The 19,233-nt window shown below is 37.2% G+C and overlaps 1 protein-coding gene across 1 annotated transcript in view; it reads left to right on the forward strand.

The window, feature by feature from the left end:
• PKIA (cAMP-dependent protein kinase inhibitor alpha) overlaps positions 1–19,023 on the forward strand; it is a 23,687-nt gene extending 4,664 nt beyond the window's left edge. Inside the window, exons 2-3 of the mRNA XM_011376251.2 lie at positions 14,973–15,150; positions 16,849–19,023. Coding sequence (XP_011374553.1) covers positions 15,000–15,150; positions 16,849–16,928 — 231 coding nt within the window. The 5' untranslated portion in view covers positions 14,973–14,999 and the 3' untranslated portion in view covers positions 16,929–19,023. The remainder of the gene's footprint in view (positions 1–14,972; positions 15,151–16,848) is intronic.
• Positions 19,024–19,233: the final 210 nt, after the last annotated feature.

Consider the following 19,233-nt stretch of genomic DNA (forward strand, 5'->3'; position numbering starts at 1 on the left):
AGATAGGATGGCATGAGTTCTTCTGTTACTACTCAAGTAAGTATGGCTGACACAAACATTATGAGAATTAGACAAAGACATTCGTAATTCATAGCGCTGAAATAGAAAGCTTCTGGTTCCATCAGTACAGAAGCAATCCTAATTGATACAAGGCAGTGAGTTAAAAACTTTTTATTTGTTAAATATTTACGTAATACCCTGCAACATGCATATAACCCTTTTCAAAAATTTGGAGTGCGAACTAGAAAAACAGAAACTCTTCACATTCAAGTACTTTATACTGCAGTCAGTGAAAAGTCTCTATTCTGAGATCTTTTAATTTCTCAGTTCGGTATAACTTCTTCATCAGATAGGTTGTTTTTTATTTGTTAAAACCAGTATTTAGCATTTAAATAGCCTCTTGAAAGTTCCCAATAATGAAATACACTTATAATGATAATTTCCAATACTGACGATTGATATTGATAGTAAAGCGATTTTGATAACCTACGAAATGTCATAATGTTTTCCTGGTCACTTGTTTCCTGGACAAAAATGCACTTAATATTGATCTCACTTTATAAAAGTTTCCTTTATTAATACAATGATTTCACTACATTTTTAAATCCATATTTTAAGATGTTCAGTGCACTATCTCATTTTGAAACTATTTATTAATATATCCATTATATGTTCTGTAAATCTTAATATATATTCCTTAATGGCTAGATTAATACTTTCTTAATTACTTAAATTTGTTTAATTCATACTGTTCTTCATCATTCCCTTTTTCTCTTGATTTATCCTACTGACTTCAAAAAGGTTTCAAAGTCTAAAAGTCTCATTTAAAGTGAATGTGTGGAAGATGCTTTCAATCTCATACGGTGAGGGTAGAGAAGAGTCAAACTTTGTGCTGTAACTCATTCCATCAATAAAGAGCTTCACCAGGAATTCTAACATTCAGATGTATAAGGATGAACAACCTTAATTATAATACTGAGCAAGGACATTTTCAATAGAGAAAGATATTAAATACTATATAGAAAACTAGTATTTGTAAAGCAGATAAATTGGCAATGATTATACATATATTTAAAGTGTGTTCGAACACAGTTATAGCAACTATTTTTCTTTTTGACTGAAAAGAGGCATATTGGAGTGTTTAAGCACTATTTCTATTGGAATAGATATTTAGACACTACGTAGAAAACATTTGATTGCAAAAGAGCAGATGTGAGCATGTGAGTGAACGTGTGTGTTTTCCATTAATGCCTTTCCATTCAGACAGGAAGGAAGGCCAAATTTACTTTAAATGTGGCATTGTGAGATGTTAAATTGCATCTCCTTAGGCTTTGCTGATGTCGCTGTGCCTTTAGCTAATTCACCAGAGGACCATCTTATTGTTCATCCAAATTAGAAATCAAGAGGTGACACCTGGATTCTCTTCGTAGAGTCCCCCACCTTCATGCTCCCCACTCAGTAAGTCACCTGTCACTGGCTCTCCCACACCAGATACTCCTTTCAACGCAACCTACTCTCTTGCTCTCGGGCCTCACCCTCCGAATGAAGTCGTTTCTAGTTCCCCATTCTTAAACCTTCCTCAGTCCCAGGCCGTTATCCTTCCGGAAGCTTTGCACTTATCAAATATATTAAAATGTACCCAAATCACATATGCGATATAATTTATAGATAACTCATGATATGAGAGCTGAGTAACACTGCAGTTGATGACGTGCGCTAATAAAAGTGATGAAAACATTAAACGAGTTTTTATCTCAGTTTTGCAGATTTGCTTTCATATTTTAGAATTACTTTTTCAGGTATCAGACGATTTCGTTAAGTCCTTCTCAAACTCATAGCCCCTAGCGAGTGTGCTTCTGCTGTCACAAGGCTGAACAGCCGGGACAGTGAGATGTCTGAAGATGAGGACTGTCACCTGGATGAGTAGACCAGATATGCCATAGTTGGAATGCGAAGCGTTTATACAACAAATACAGAAACCGAGGAAGAGATGGTGGTGGCGACTAATATGTGCATCAGATGGTAATATTACAAAGCCAGGTTCGGGAGAGATGGCAACTAAATATCACCCCACGAAGTAATGTCTCAGAACAGAATGCAAGCTGCGTACATATTTTAAAAGAAATATTCATGGCAAACCATTAACGGAAAATAACGTTTAGTATTCTCCAAAACATACCAAATGTTGGAAAAATGCTGATAAATGGCAACTGGTTTTGTAAGTGGTTAAATCAGCTCTCAATTTCATGACTTAATGTTTCAAAACTTTTGTTATGTCATCTTTAAAACTGAGATGAGAATACCTATTTGACAGAGTTGTTGAGAGATTTAAATTGCGTAATTCACATACTTCTTAGTGTATCTGGCAAATATGTGATATTTTTTATTCTTATTATTTATAATCCACAGGTAAACAAAAGCTGTCTTGTTATTCTTAATGGTCATCATTACTAGTTGGAACAGACCAAAAAAATATTACTGGGCTTGATTTCACCTTTCATTATAATTTTAAAAATGGCAAAGTCAATAATGAGTTATTTTGAGAAGAAATTGTCGATGCTCTAACATGCTTTCTCTAAAGCTAAATATTTATTTGAAGTAGAAAAAATAGTCTTAGTTTCATGAGCAGGAATAGATTGTAAATGTCTTTCCTCCTTGAACTCATTCAGACTCAGGAAAGGAAGCCAGAAAGCAAAGGGCTTAGAAAGCACCGTATTACATGACAATTATATGACAAAGAACAGCACAGGCCCCCGGCTCTCAACGCTTTTGTGATTTCGATGTGAATAACCCCAGGTCCCATTCTGACCTCAGTACCAGCACTGACTCTGTAAGACATGGTCAAGTCCATTAACCTCTCTCTGCTTTAGTTTCTTCATCTGTAATGTGCAGGTAATATTACTTGTCTCTTGCCAACCAGTAGTACGTCTTCAGCTAATTGTCTCAGCAGGGATGTTGCAAAGTTTAGCTGATAAATGATTTGTAATCCCTGTGAAAGATTAAATAAATGATGTAAAGAGCCCTAACAAGTGAAGAACAGAACAAATCATTCCATACATTGATTTGCTACTTTTGTCACTTATATTTAATTAAAAACTTAAAAAGAGGTAGCCATCGAAAAAGTGAAAATAGGATAGATTATTAGGAATTCTAGAATGCTTTCTGTTGTTTGTTTTTTTTTTAATTCTCCGTTATAATTATGAATATACAGAAGAAAACGTGTAGCAAAAGAAATGATTAAGTTCCTCTCCTTCAATTGATTAAAAGTCTTACAAGACAGGAAAATGAACTGAGTAGAAATAAGAAAACACGCTTTCTCAGCCTACTTTAATTATTGGTAATGGTATGTATAACCTCGACAAATTTACTTAACCAGTGTGGATATTGAGTAAGATAATTAAAAACAGATCCACGAAATACTTTTTGTAGATGTAAGAACAACATACAAAATCCTGTGCCAAGCATTATGAGGGACTCAAAAAGCAAAGACCCAGATCTTAAGAAAATAGAACACAGGGAGAAATCAATATGAAATTAATTCCTGCATAGTACTGAATTAAATAAACATTGTAATAAAATTATTCATTATACTTGGATATCTGGAAGGGGTCCGTACTGCTTATGAACAGATGAAAAGATGAGGATTTCATCGTTTGGAATGAAACAGCATGTGGAAAGAAGGAGCCCACCAGAGATGCTGCAAGTGTGGGCTATGATCGAACCTTCCATGCACAGGACAGGTAGTATGGGGAAAGAGCAGTGAAGTAGCTTGGCTCAGATTCTAGAGGGATATGCAAAAAACTGAACTGTTTTGTGAGTTCCCTGCAGCCGCTGAAAATTTCTTAGCCCTTTATGTTTTATAAAGTTAATTCTGGTGATCGTGTAAAAAAGGGTAAGCTGGAGAAGGATAGGTTTAGTTAGATAAGTGAGTAGTTAGCCCGCAACTGCAACAGTCAAGAAGGAGATGATGAAGGTAATGACCAGAAAAAGAACGAAAACGAAAAATATTCAAGTGACATGGAATGGGCAGAATTGAAACAATGAGGTCTATGAAATGATTGGATGTGAAGAATTAGTGAAACAGAGCGAACGAAGACAATTCTAAGATCTCCATCATAGGTGCCTGAGAAAGCAGTGGTAACGTACCCTAAAATAATGGGGAGAATGGATCGTTTTGAGGGCGAAGGTGGAGATGCAGCAAGAGATTCCATTTCGAACTTACTGAATTTGAGATTTCAAGGAAGTCAGTGGTGAAATATCCAACAGACAGTAAAAATGCTCAAGCTACTCTTCAGAAAAATATCAGTCCCCAAATGTATGGATTCGATCGTCACATACATACAGGTGGCTTAAGCTATTGGGGTAAATGTGATTACCGAACAGAACATAAAGAACAAAAATGAGAATAAAGAATCTTCAAGAGGTAAGTCGGAGAAAGAGCAAGAAAAAATTTAAGAAGATTATGGGGCAATCGAGGGAGAAAACTATTTCAAGAAGAGAGGAATAACAATGTGAAATGAGGTAGATAATTTGATATGATTATTGTGGAAAGCCTATTGAATTTTGTGATTCATGTATAATAGTTTTTCTCGGAGGAAACAATTCTAGTAAATTGATAAATGTGTGAGTCAAATTTCAAAGGAATTAAAAATAAAGCAATGTAGAGGAAACAGGAACAATTTTTTGTTTCCTGTTTTATAAACTTGAAAGTAAACGAAAACAAAACAGGCAAGTATATTAAAGAACATACAGCATTAAAAGATGGAATATATTTTATAACAGGGAAAATGTAAGCAATTTTATAGACATTGGAGAAGTAGAGGAAACAAGAGACTCTGGAAGCCCAAGGCAGGACTGAAGAACAGGAGTGGGAGAGAGGATGGACTCAAGAGCACCAATCAGGTGTTCGCGTCGGGCGAAAAGACTCGTGAATAAAGACATGGACAATTTTCGATGTGATGATAAAGGGGGAATCAAAGAAATTTCAGTAGGATGACCTTGCTCTTCTCCATAAAGTCAGCAGGCAAGATTTTCTGGGAAGACTAAGAAAATGAAATATAAATAAAGAAAATTCTGTCGTTAGCGATCATAAAGAGATCGGCCGAAATGAGCAAAGGCATTCATGAGTAGCTTTAAGGTCACTTTTTGTTTCTTAATTAGACTGAAAATATTTCCCAAAGGAAGATACCCTGTGCTTCTGGCTTAACACTTATAGGCTTAGATTTCTCAGCGTAAAGGTTTCATTTGTTAAGCATTGTGGACAGGAAAAAACAGGATTTGAATCTTTGCTAAAGTTTCAGAGGAGAAATTGAGTAATGATGCAATTGACTAGATTATGAATGGATAAAACAACATGAAAATGTGCCCGGGTCATAAAGAAGAATATATTTACACACACCTTGAATGAAGGAATAAGGGTCACACTGTCAAATCACTGGGGGTCAGAAATAAGTTGAATATGAAGATTAAAAGGAATAATCATTTGTATGAAATATTGGAACGTTTTTGAATGAGAATTTTTATTACACAGTGAAAATCAGGGAAGAGGCAAAGAGCTACCTCCAACCAAGGTAAATTAGATATTATCTCTAATACTATTATTTAAAATCTTGTTGTGAAAACCATTAAAATAGTCTTTTTTTCTCATATTTGGCAAAATTTAGTCTAGCACTGTTTTGTGATAAAAGGTCAATGCCTTGGGTTTAGAATAAAAGGGATTTGGTTCGACCTAGTTAATATACATTGGCATATGTCTATGATACAATTCAGTATGTGAGATCGCTTTTGTAAGGTGTGCTTTTGATCGGACATTGGCCAAACTCTTGTGGAGTGCAGTGTGGCTCACTGTTTCACCAAGATGTCCTGGAGAGCATGCGGTGTCATGATCTGGTGCAGGAGTTACACTTATACCTTGACAGAGAAGTTCACGGTAACCTGTTGCTATTAACGGAGTTGTGGTTCTTGATTTCTTCTTTGCTGTCATTCACTCCCAAGTGTAACTAGAGATACACCAATTCCAGTGAAAAGTGAACCGAAGCAGCATCAAGTTCTGGAACACTGTCCTGAGCTCATGAGACTTAGTTTGAAGCCCTCTGATTTGTGAGATTAACAGGTTGTTTTTGAAAATAGGCCATGAGATCATCAAGAAAGAAAAGAGGAAAAGATGGTGAGAACTTAGCATGGAAACAGGTCAGCTGATACTTCCAGAGTATTTTAGGAATTAAATATTACTTAGTTATTTTTTTTTTTACAAAAGGTTTTCCTTCCATAATGTATAGTATTTATTAAATTGCTTTCTTTTATTATTTTCAAAATTTGGTCCCCAGACTCCTGCATTACTCCCAAACCATTTCAATCCGTCCCTGAGACACTTACAAAAGGTTCACGAGTTCAAGATAATTTTCTTAATAACACTAATGCCGTCTGCCCTTTTCACTTATCTGACATTGGCACTCAGGGTGCACAAGCGTGGTGGGCAAACGCTGGCACCTTAAGCAATTCAGTGGCACCAAACTCTACTAGTAACCCCCATATTCTCCACCACACACTCGCAGTTCATAGTTCTTAAATGCAAGATTTACCGAAGATTGTATTTGATGAAACAGTAAAAAAAAATAATAGTTTTGTCAGATCTTGACCCTTATGTACAGGTCTTTTTTTATTATTATTAAAATTATTGAGTTGACATTGGTTAATATAGTCAAATAAGTTTCAGGTGTACAGTTCAACAGTATGTCATACACGTATTGCATTGTGTGTTCACCACCCAAAGTTAGGTTTCAACAGTATGTCATACACGTATTGCATTGTGTGTTCGCCACCCAAAGTTAGGTTTCCTTCCGTCACCAAATATTTGACTCCTCTTCCCTCTATCTGCCTCCCCTTCCCTGCTGGTAACCACTAGGCCACTGTCTGTGTCCATGAGTCTCTGTTTGTTTGTCATGTTCATTTGTTGCTTTCAGTTTTATATCCCACATATGAGTGAAATCATTTGGTTTTCAACTTTTTCTGTCCGACTTATTTTGCTTAGCGTGATATCTCAAGATCTATCCATGTTGTCACAAATGGCAGTATTTCATCTTTTTTCGTGGCTGAGTAATATTCCATTGTAGCCAATCATCTACCATAGGACACTTTGGCTGCTTCCATGTCCTAGCCACTGTGAATAATGCTACTATGTACATCGGGGTGCATATATCTTTGCTGATAAATGTTTTCAGGTTTTTTGGGTAAACATCCAGAAGAGAGATTGCTGGGTCATATGGTAATTCTATTCTTAGTTCTCTGAGGAACCTCCATAGTGTTTTTCATAGTGGTTGAAGTACAGGTCTTTTTAATACTCTATGTGATGAAATGGGAAGTCTCTGGAGGTGCTTCTGCCATGTACTGACTGCTTGGATCGCGAGCAGAATTAGCCACTTTTTTTTTTTTCATGAATCACCAATTTTACTTGAAAGAACAACTGACAGGCAAACTGTGCATTTTCAAACTTGGCTGTTCGGCGGAGATTTTCTCGAAAGTGAACAAAGTGAGCTTGCCACTTCAAAGGAAGCAATATCTAACTGTATCTGTTGCCAATGATAAAATCTGAGCTTTCAAACAAAAATCACAGTTTTTGAAAGTTATTATCTGCTCCTGTGAACTTGTCAATTTCCTGATTCTTAAAGGCTTTTCTGATGAGATAGGTGGCTTTACTACCAACTGTAATATTGTATAATGAAATATGATAGAATTTGGAAGTTTTGTATAACCCAGCAAACCAATATTTACCAAATGGCCAAAGCTTGATATTAAAAAATAAAAAATGTGCATGGGCAAAAGAGCCATGTAAAGTGGCAGGTATACAATAGATTTTAATAAAACAGAGTTTGAAAAGCATACTCTTATGGTTTTAGGTTAGACGTTAAAAAATGTTTTAAATCCGCAATTCTCTCAAAGGGCTATAAAAATCCTCCTCGCTTTTCCAACTAAAGAAATCTGTGTGAGGCCAGATTTTCTTCATATACTTCAACTAAAACAACATATTGAGACAGATTGATTGCAGAAGCAGATATGAGAAACCACATGTCTTTTATTAAGCCAGACATTTGCAGAATTAAGCCAGAGAACTGCAAAATGTAAAACAATGCCATTCTTGTCACTATTGTTTTTTTTGCTTTGAAAAATATATTTCATGCCATTAAAAATATTTATGGAAACATGTAATGGTTTATCATTTATATTTTTAAGCCATTAATAAATAAATTTTTGCAGTTTTAATTTCTCATATGTAAATATTGGCAGCTATAACAGAAACAAAAGCTCACTGGCATTCTCAATAATTTTTGAGATTGTAATGAAAATCTGAGACCGAAACACTTCAGAAAAAATAATGTGTAATTTACTGAAGGGTTTTTAACACTTCTCATGGTTTAATAAACTAATGGTTGAGAAGTTATATAATTGGCACTTGTAATAATGGGACAGGAAGAATTTTCCTTCTGTTTTCAACTTAAAATAAATCACAGCATTTATATTAGAGAGAAAGAAGCCTTCCGTGCCTACTGATGGCATTCTCTCCATTCTTTCTTCCAAGTCTGTGAGTCTCATTTCATGTGTCCCCATTTACCGAAGTAAAATTAGCATGCTATCCAGTCACCATTTGGCTCATGACTCAGTGTCACTATAAAAATCATTTTAGCAGCTTCATAGGCCTGACTTCCAGGATACATCTATGTGGAACGCTTCAATTTGTTCAATCTAGGAGACGTAAGTACACACTTTTCCTAGCCTCTTGGAATCTATCTAAATTTGTAAATTCTACTAGAGTAAAACCTGCTGGTGTATTCTCTCAAATAATTTGTGTATGTGATATTTTAAAAGGTAAAGGGAGTGAAAAGGAAAAGACCAACAGGAATCATGAATCTCAGTTTAGAAAGCCAATGTACAAATGAAGAATTTCGATGATACCAATATACTCCTTCTCTTGTTAAAAAGTGAGAAAGTGAGACTTTTTCAAGAAGCGGGGAAAGAAAGAGCAAGCTTTTTTCTTAGTCATGGATTTTGATTGGACTTTTAGACACCAATATTTAGAGATTTATGCTTTAAAATTTAACCTTTAAATAATACTGTACTTAAGTAATAAAGTCTCTTTTTTTGCTCTCAAATCAGGCTTTAACTATTAGTACAACTGGCTCTTGTATAACCGGATACAAAAAAAAATAACACCATATTATCTTGTTTACATCCAGTATGACCATTTTGCCATATCTAGAAAATTCTTATTATAGCAGCATAAACAGGGAAAGTCTGATGGAAGAATCAAAGCCCACTTTTGGTAACATGGTCAGGTTTTATTCTGATTAGTTTATTTTTATAAGGCCAGAGTGTGTGCTAATCTCTACTCGAGTAGGCCTCTGCCTGCTGTTAATACCGGAAAGTTTTTTGTTTTGCTTTTTTCTTTTTTTTTTTTACTTTTGTCATTGATTAGTGAACATCTATTAGAAATGATCATTTGGCAATAGTTTCACTAGAATGTTTACACAAAGCTCCCAGTCATTGTACAGTGGTATATTTGGTGTGGAAGATACTTTCTGTCTCTGGCAGTCGAAGCACGAAACTGAAGATCTGTATCTACATGTTTCCCTGAAAGTAACATAGCCGTCATGTGTGTGAAATATCTATTTTTGAGCATCTAATGGGAATTCACTAAAAGAACTATAATCATGGAGGGAGAAAAAAAAACAGTGTTCACAGCATCTATATATTTTGTTTAAAAATGTAATTGTATTCTTTGTTCATGTAGTTTTCTATGTGCTATTTGTCTACTATTGTTCCTTTTTATAGAAAAATAAGTCTATTGCCTGGAGAAAGAAAATGTAATAAAAATGAAATTCTACTTCGACATTAATAACTATTACTATAATAATTATAATGGCTAACATATCTGCATTATCTTAAAGATTTAAGATTGGTGCACATCAATCTAACAAATACACTTCATAAATGCTTAAGCAGAGGAGAAGTTTACAGCAATTCACTCGTCTCATAATCGGCGTTATCTTTCACTCAATCCAACAGGAAGATATATATACACACGCATTTTAAAGGTGAACACAATGTGCGTTTACATCTTCCGTAACCCCGTTTCTTCTCCCATGTGCTCGTTACTTAGGAATACACTAAGTGAAAATTCAAATTAAGTTGCTGGCTTCCCTCTTATAAGTAGAATTACCACCAATGTCTTTTAATGTTCCTAGATATACATATCATAACGGAGTGTACCTTCTTTTAATTCATACCCTCTCATGGAAAATATCACCACTTTTTTCTATAGCATTCTTGATATTTCAAATCTCCTTAAAACTATTACCAGAACAGTGAAGTAGATGGAAACCCCACATGCACATGCATTACTATGACAGTCTACATAAAAAATGATAATGGCAGAAAGCAAGGACCTTTATTGAAAAATACAATGCTCGGTACACAAAACCTACAGACCTGGGTTGGAGTCATAGTTCTGTGTATTATTTAGCATCCCTGAGACTTATTTTCTTTACCTGAAAATGAGCATATTTTTGCCTACTTCACAGCATTGCTATTAGATGAGAAATATTATCAGTTGTGCTTTTTTTTAAAGCCTATTTTTAAAAAGCCATAAAGAGACTAAGAGTGAAAGACAATCACAGTGATTGTGAAAGGAGCTTATTCTGGTAATTCCACATCCCCTTAAACTTTTGAGACACATATTTGCTAGATTGATGTTCATATCTAATTCTAAATTGTTAAAGTAACCTAGATATTAAATACCGTGTTGGTTAAAGCTGGCGAAGTAGGTAAGAAAATATATTTATAACTACTAGCACTGAATTATTCTAAGGTCAAATGCTTATTCAGACTTGTAAATTACTCATAGACAGGCAACAGTAAATTTATATCTTGTAGAACACAGGATTATTGCTGAGTTTTTCCATGATTTGGAAGGAACACACTTCTGCTGCTTTAGCTTTAACTCGCTCTCAAACCTGGTATGCTGCAGAGTAATGCAGTGTCTTCCATAGCTTCGCTGCTGGCACATCTGTTCAAATCTGTTATTCCGCCAGGAACGCGTCCCCTAACGGACTCGCTCGTTGACATGGATTTAGCCCTCAGCATTCTGTTAACTGCCATCTCCTCTCTGTCTTCTTTTCCCTCTGTCTTCAGCTGGCACTTTCAAGAGCTTTGATTTGTGCCTATAGAGGGCACTTACATTCTAAATGGCATATGGCTACCTCTCCTTCTAGACAGATGACAGCTCTTACAAGACAGGAACTGCATTTTGTTAACGCTTTAATGACATACAGTTCCTGGTAGAGTCCTTCGCTCCTAGTTGGAGCTAAATAAAAATATGGTGAAGAGAACTGAACAATGATGAAGAAATATATTAATCACCCTTCATCAGTAGCCCCAGAGAACTTCTATATTTCCTAATTATACCAAATTACCAAGTCCTAAAAATCCAGAAGATTTTACAGGTGAAGAATCTGAGGACCAGAGAGTTCAAGTGATTTGTCCATCTTCATGTAATTTATTAATTGCCTGGAACAAAGGTTTACACAGTTCTAGGCTGCTTTTTTTTGCTTATGAGTGACATCAAATAAAAATCAACAGGATGTGGGCAAGTGATTAGACACAGAGAGAGAAATGAGTAAAAATGCTCCAACATGGTGTTCTCTATTCGTGTGTTTTGCTGTGGTCTCATTTTGCCTTATTGAATTTGAAATGCATGTGCAAAACTGAAAGAAGAGAAATCTGAAAAATACAAAGATCAGATAGGATGCAACCAGGATAGTAAGGTGTCATGGACGCTAAGAAAGAAACAGCTATTGTTTTGTTTTGTTTTGTTTTGTTTTGTTTTGTTTTGTTTTGCTTTGTTTTATCAGCACCGACGCGCCATGTGCCAAACATTGTGTTAGACTCTTTAGATACATAATCCAAATAAATTCTCATAGCTACCTTGAGAACTAAGCATATTTATCACAATTTATAATTGAAGAACTGAGTACAGAGCAATTGGATAGAGCACAGCAAGCAAATGAAAGTCTAGTTTCAAGTACAGATGAGTCTGACTCGTATAATAATAAGCTTGCTCTAGAACTTGCTGAGTGTGCTAGGAGAGAGTTTCAAGGAGAAAGCAGCTGGCTGGGTCATGCACTGTAGAGAGCTCAAACGAGGTGGACACTCACGAGAACCTTCCACATCAAGCTGTTACTTAATGTTAATACAGATCATTGTGGTGATCGGTAAGAAAGTAAACTCCATAAAACATACGATATAAAAGACAAGGAAATATAAAAATTCTAAAGGTTTGTTCAAAGAAATTGAAAATTAACATAGCCAAACCCTTCTGAGAAGCTTAATGAAGAGATCAGTCACTGCGAAGGTGAATGAAGGTTGAAGAAAGGATATTTGTTCAAATTGTTCATTTATTCTTTTTTAGTAAAAGAAGACTTGAATGTGCTTTTAAACTTAAGGGGGAAATCCAGAGGAGAAAGCAGACTCATTTATTGGGGAAAAAAATGGATGGACCAAGGTCTTGTAGGGGGTGACAGGAATCCATAGCATGCCTCGAAAAAAAAAAAAGAAAAAGAGGCTAGTTTATCCAGAAAAGAAAGAATAGTGATTCACAGACAAATGTGTTGGAGAGAGAAAGAACTTTAAGAAAACTCGCAGCAGATGTTTTATATCTTCTCAGAAAAGGAAGATGCAAAGTCATCTCTTAAGGCTGGTAGTGTCTGGTTCTGGGGCCGGAAAGGGTTTGGATCCCTCCCACAGAGAAAAGCACAAGGAAGAGTCAGCTGGAGGTGAACAAAAGAATTTCCCAATGACGTGGAGTGTATACTAATAATAGTGTCAAAACTTTCCAGTTGAGCCAATTGGCACAATTTTGTGGCTTTTTCTGGAAACACTTGGTCACCCAGTAATGAGATCAGAGAAAGTACGCCACGGTTTCTTCCCAGGTGAGGCTTAAGAAGGTCGAGGTGACAGGAGATCACAGAGACTTCTTAATTTTAATTAGAAGCTACGTGAAATAGTGGGCAATTGATCCAGACCAGAACCAGAGAACACGAAAATGAAAAAGGTTAAGAAAATTAAAGATAAGACCAGTATGAAGAACAGACCCATTCAGAGTAGGAGGAAAGGAAGAAGAATAGGTAGTTATGGCCATAGAAAGGAATTTCCAAGTTCAAGATTTTAGAAATGAGGTAGTTTTGAACGACCGTCGTTTCTACACCTTCACGAGACGCGCCCGTGTCATCTAGCTGTCCCACTTTACTACCAGAAAACAGGAGACCGGGAGGTCAGTATTTTCCGAAAGACAATCCGTGGCAGATGCAGTGGCAGAGCCAGGACTAAACCCAGCATCTTTCGAGGAGCACTTTGAAATTTTAAATAAAATGATAATGACCATTCAATCCTATTCACGTAAAAAGGAATGATAGACCCAGTCGAGTGAATGGAAACCAGCGTCATCCACGATATGGCCACAAGAAAGCATGCAGCATATCTACGCTTCCTACTTCAAAACTTGTATTATGCCTTTTCCTCCCTCTTCCCTGTTTCAGCTTCCTCTTAAAGAAGAGAGGACATGAAAAGTTTCTCCATATTGCATGAACAGCTCCCTGGCCAAGAGGCATTGGGAGAAGAATTAAGCCTAAAGGAACGGGCTACTGGCTGCCATGCTAAATTACACTGTAAATGGCATCACGTTATTTCAGAGTGTCCGTGATGATGTATGGATTCCACCAGTTTACCTCCCTCTCTAGTTCTTATATTTGGCAACGGTCCTTTGTTTTGATAATTGGTATGAGTTTTTAATCTTAAACCATAGCAAAATGTAATTGGAATGTTTAGGAATAGGAGGGAAATTATGTTATTTTAAAGTTCTGTTTAAACGAATTAATGCAACAGAAATTCATCATTTCATACCTTAGTGTTCATCTCTCTTTTGACCTTTGGGGAAGGATATAAATTTAAACATAGAAAAAGAAATTAAAGATTTGCATTTGGTAAAAAATTTTAAAAATAAAATAAAATAAAAATAAAATAAATAAAATAATTTTTAAAGTTAAATTTTTTTTAATTTTAGAAAATAAAAAATAATTTAAAAAAGATTTGCATTTGGCATTCTTTTGTTAATATATATGTCTCACATTTTACCCTGAAAATATTTTTCTTCATTATGTCTTTAATTAAGTATGTGTGTCGCCAAGTTTTAGAAAACTCACTTTCATTGACTCCTTTGTACATTGAAATTTTATTGCAAGGATTGAGTCCAGAAAGATTGTTATCCTTCTCAAGCATGGCTTAGCAAAGGGGCCACAAGGGAGCTTCTCTCCCAGACTGGGAGCAGCATCTGATCATTGACACTGTTTAGATGGTGTATGGTGACGATAAAAAGCACACTGGATTTTGGTCAACTTCGTTATTGCTCTTGGACTTTTGGCACACAGGGCACTGGCTTACTTCTTCCCCTAGGCTGGCCACTTCCGCCCCACCCCCCACACTTTGGTGTGCTACTGATCTCCAAGTCCTCCTCTCTGGAGTGAAGAATGACTAAAATGGTATAAAAGAAGAATTTTATAATCCAAACCAAGTGCTCACAGACTATCGCACGCAGGTCACATATGCCTATTTTTGTGCATATAGTCCGTTTGCTGTTTGTTTAACAAATTGGCTTCGACAGCTTTTGCACATCAAAACCACAGAGATGAGTAGTTGGGACACAGGCCATATGTCCCTCAAAGCCAAAAATATTTACTATCAGGCCTTTAACAAAAAAAGGTCTCTGACCCTTGATCAAGAGTCAAAGTGTGCTTGCTTTGTGGACATGTAAGCAAGACAATCATTTCACATTCATACTGTAGGCCAGGAATTTAACAAGCATCTTTGATACATGTTTACCACTGACCAACCTATATTTACCTATTAATTTTTCTCTTTTTTTTTAGTCCCTGCTATGTGGATATTTGTTAGCAATGACTGATGTGGAAACTACATATGCAGATTTTATTGCATCGGGAAGAACGGGTAGAAGAAATGCAATACATGACATCCTGGTTTCCTCTGCGAGTGGCAACAGCAATGAATTAGCCCTGAAATTAGCAGGTCTTGATATCAACAAGACAGGTGAGCTGGCACACATCTCTCTATGAACACGGGATGATCTGTACCATTTCATCGAGCAGGATTAAGGCATGAAAAAAGCACTTTCAAAAGTAATGTAACAGAATTATCAACAGTCCAAGGCAAGATAGAAGGAAGGAACTAATCTCTTAAGCAATCACTCCCACTCGTTTTCAATAACTTCTTCTTACAGGGTTTCCCACTCAAATGCCATACAGTATTGACAGCTGTAAAAATGACAAACAAAATATCACTAGCTGAGAATTGTGAGGGGCGTCCTTTTTAATCTCCATGTTTCAGCTTCTTTTTGGTTTACACTCAATGATGTTCCTGCCCTGTGTTTACCTTGACTTATCAACGATCATCCGTTTAGCTATGGCTCTGTGTTTGCTATATTATGCTAAGGCCTGGGAAGTGTCCCCAGAAAGTCCCTAGAAAAGTCACTGACAAAGTCTCAAGCCCCATGGGAGTCGAATTCTTCATCTTGTATGTACGCAATTACTTTCATCCTTAAATACTCGACTCTCTTGCATCTTCCCTAATCTGACTTCATGCCTCTGGTTATCAAGATCGTCTCCTAGTCATCAAGTTCTTGTTGTATCTGCACATCTTAGGCAGAGCCACCTGCACATCTTGGGAGCCTCTCCATTGTTCTAATGATGAAAGCGGCGTATGGAAACGATACATAACGCCTGGCCGTACCCTCGGAACCCCTTTAGAACAGACTCTTTTTTTTTTTTTTAATCATAGAACTACTTTCAATTTCCGTAAAGTATGGCGAGTTGTTTTGTGTATAGTTGTTAAGAGTAAAGGAGAAATCGCCTTTCAACATTTCCATCTGAAGAAGGGACCGGCCCATTTACCGCTAACCATTTGAATCACGGTAACAAGCTCTTAGCAAAGACTGTCATAATTTCATTACTGCAACACCCCCAGATATTTTGTCCACTAAGCAGTACTGGCTGCTTCGTAATGAACCAACACATGCAAACATATGAATCTTTGAATCAAGGACTGCCCACAGCTTGCACTCAGGTAGAATGACCGAATATGGAGAGAAAGCACTGTTTAATCTCAGTGTTTGCTAGGTCACTGGCTGAGATTGCTGAAGAGGACACAGTTGTGAGCGTGGTTTAGCTGGAGTCGTGCTTACATTCGCTAGGCTGTCACTGTCGTGTACCAGCGGACTGACCAGCTGCCATGTGCCCTTTCATCTTCCACTGTTGCTTTTCATCTAAACGAATTAAACCTCTGAGAAATCAGATGAATTATCACAAAATCCTTAAAATAAGACAGTTAGGAATGAAGAGGCAAACTTGCTCTCCACTTCCAATTTCGGCCTAAAGACACTCGTGATTTCTGCAACCTGTGAAACTATATATAAGTGCCGTGGCCTGGGCATGAGATTTCCTACTTATTTATCAAAAGCACAGATGATCAGTAACCCCTGTGAAAATGCAGTTATTATTTTGTTTTTGAGTCATGCTGGCCCAAGTTCACAGAACAAGAATTAAGCAGCCCTTGAAACATTTAAACTATGTTCTTGATGGGTAATTAATTACCGAGAAAATACACTTGTTTCTATGAAGAGTTCAGATTTCTGGATTATTTCTTAAATTTCCAATGCAATATCCTGAGAGCGGGTAAATATAAGTAATGGTTTTTATTTCGCCTTTATCCTTGTTTCGTCGTCTCTTACAGAGGGTGAAGAAGATGCACAGCGAAATTCGACGGAACAAAGCGGAGAAGCTCAGGGGGAAGCAGCGAAATCCGACAGCTAACACCCCGTTCTGATCTTCATCAGCACCTGACGATGTCTCACACCTCCAGGCCTGGCTGGAACGCACTGGTCTCCAGGAGCGAGAAGGGGAAAAAGAAAATGGCTGTGTCGCATCGCAGGAGCCTGCTCACTGTCGTGTTAAAAGAGGGGGCAGAGGCTGTGGCTGCAGGCAGACTTTTCTCTACCTCTGTCATTAGCAATGGCTGAAATCGTGTGGCCTGTGTTCGGATGTCATTTTTGTATGGATCTTTTCACTTGACCATATGATGAAATGCTTGTAGAGAGTAGCACTGACCTAGGTGATGATTCTTCCTGTAGCATCTGGCCCCTCACGATGTCAGAGGATTTAATTGTGTCTAATTGCAAAGGGTTGGTTGAACCCCGGAGTTTAAAGAACTCTGGCCCAAGTATTCACCCAGTAAGAGAACCATCCAGAAAGCACTGTTTTTAGCATTATGTATCTGTGTGTTCCTGCTGTGTGATTTACACTGTTTTGTATTGTACAGTATAGGCGCTCAGCACTGCCCCTTCTGATTGCTCATGAAAAACAAAATTAATGTACATTACTGTGAATTTTTATACCACTCATTTTTAAAAGGGCTGCCTTTTTTTCTTCTCCATAGTGTGGTGGTGTACACAGGATAGAACACCTTTTTTTTTTTTTTTTAACTTAATCTTTCCCCTCCATTCACTGCTGATGAATCGATTAAGCCTGAGAGATTCGTCGAGTCTCCTTTGCTTTTATTATACAGGCCTTTGAAAATATCCGTCAATGTGAATATTACCCGAATTCAGTGTGTCTGCCGTCTGCACAGACCAGAATTCAACCTACAAATTTTACTTTATTCCCAAGGGGAGAACTTTTCCCAACTAATATTTTTCTTTTTAATTGTGAGGATTTGAGAGAATGGGAAAGGTTGGAAAGAGAAGCCGAGATGACACTAACAACCAGAAACGTTTTGTTCTTTCGGAATCAAATTTCCCACAATGCCGTATGCTACTATTTACATGTTGAGGGCAGCTGGTCTCCAGGGCGCTGAGAAAGATGGAGAAATGGATCTCCTTGCCATCATGTGGACACCAATCACAAAAGTGAAGCCCTCGTGTTGTGTTTTTCATGTCTTTTTTCAGCCCGATCAGATTCAAATGTTATGATACACTTTTTAATGTTTGTAAACTTTTACTAATAATTAGTGTGAACTGCATTCGGATACAGTAATGATCATCATTAGAAGCTAACAAAACCCGCAGTAATGCTGCGGGCGGCCTCAGCTGTGTTTTGGCATCGTGGTTCTTATCTGGAAAGTTTCTGTGAGCTGTGTGATAACCTTGGGTCGGTATTATGAACGCAGTTATCAGTGGTAATAAATCAGGAACCAGTACCAGGCCGACGGCTCATGAATTACTGGACAAATAGCAGACAGTGGGAAGACCTGTTACCATAAAGAGCCCACTTAACTCCTCCAGGGCTCAGGTACAGACCCATGTGAACTAGGTTAATCAGCATCTCAGCAGGTGACCGATCTGGACCTACCAGCAACCCAGGCCTCCTTGGTACTTGCATACAGGGTGAAGGTAAGTCTACCCTCATCTCCCTTCACACTACTTTTTGGATGAGCGGGATGAGGGCATGGACACTGTCTGGTCCTCAGTCACTTATAACTAGGAAAAAATGTGAATAGTGTGAGTCTCTCAAAAAACAGAAAGAGGAAAAATTAAGTCCTAGAGCGCTTCCTTCTAGCTAAACCGTTAGGGTCCAAAACATCCAGTTAAAATTCAATAGACTTACGAGTGGGGAAAGCGGTTCCCAAGGCTGTTGTAGACAATCTCTGCTAGTCCACTTAAAACGTCTCACCCATAAAATCGCCTTTTCAATCCTCGTTTACTATGCTCATAGCTTTCTTGTGAATCTAGCTTAAGTCCCCTTCGTCCTTAGAATTGTGGAATTCCAAACTGATCTCACGTGGTTTTGTGAAGTTTAGGACTAGTGCTGAGTATATGTGGAGGGTTTATATTCCTATGTGATATACTGTGATTAATGCATGTGACGTCATGCTTGTCTCCAAATATATAAATAGTGCTAAACTGCGAAGTCATAAGGAGCTTTTGAATTATTTTGACCTCTTACTGCTACTTCGTCTGCTATATTCAAACCCAGAGGCATTCCCGAGCTCAAAGATAAAAATCTACTTCCCAAAACATCTACTTTACAGATGTTGCTCAGTGCAAGTTCACAGTATCTTCCAAATTTTATTGTAGGCTCTTTTACTTGCAAGTCAATGATATACATAGAATCGAATGATTAA

This window comes from Pteropus vampyrus, unplaced genomic scaffold (genome assembly GCF_000151845.1).
Source record: "Pteropus vampyrus isolate Shadow unplaced genomic scaffold, Pvam_2.0 Scaffold290, whole genome shotgun sequence".
In the NCBI taxonomy this organism is placed as follows: Eukaryota; Metazoa; Chordata; class Mammalia; order Chiroptera; family Pteropodidae; genus Pteropus; species Pteropus vampyrus.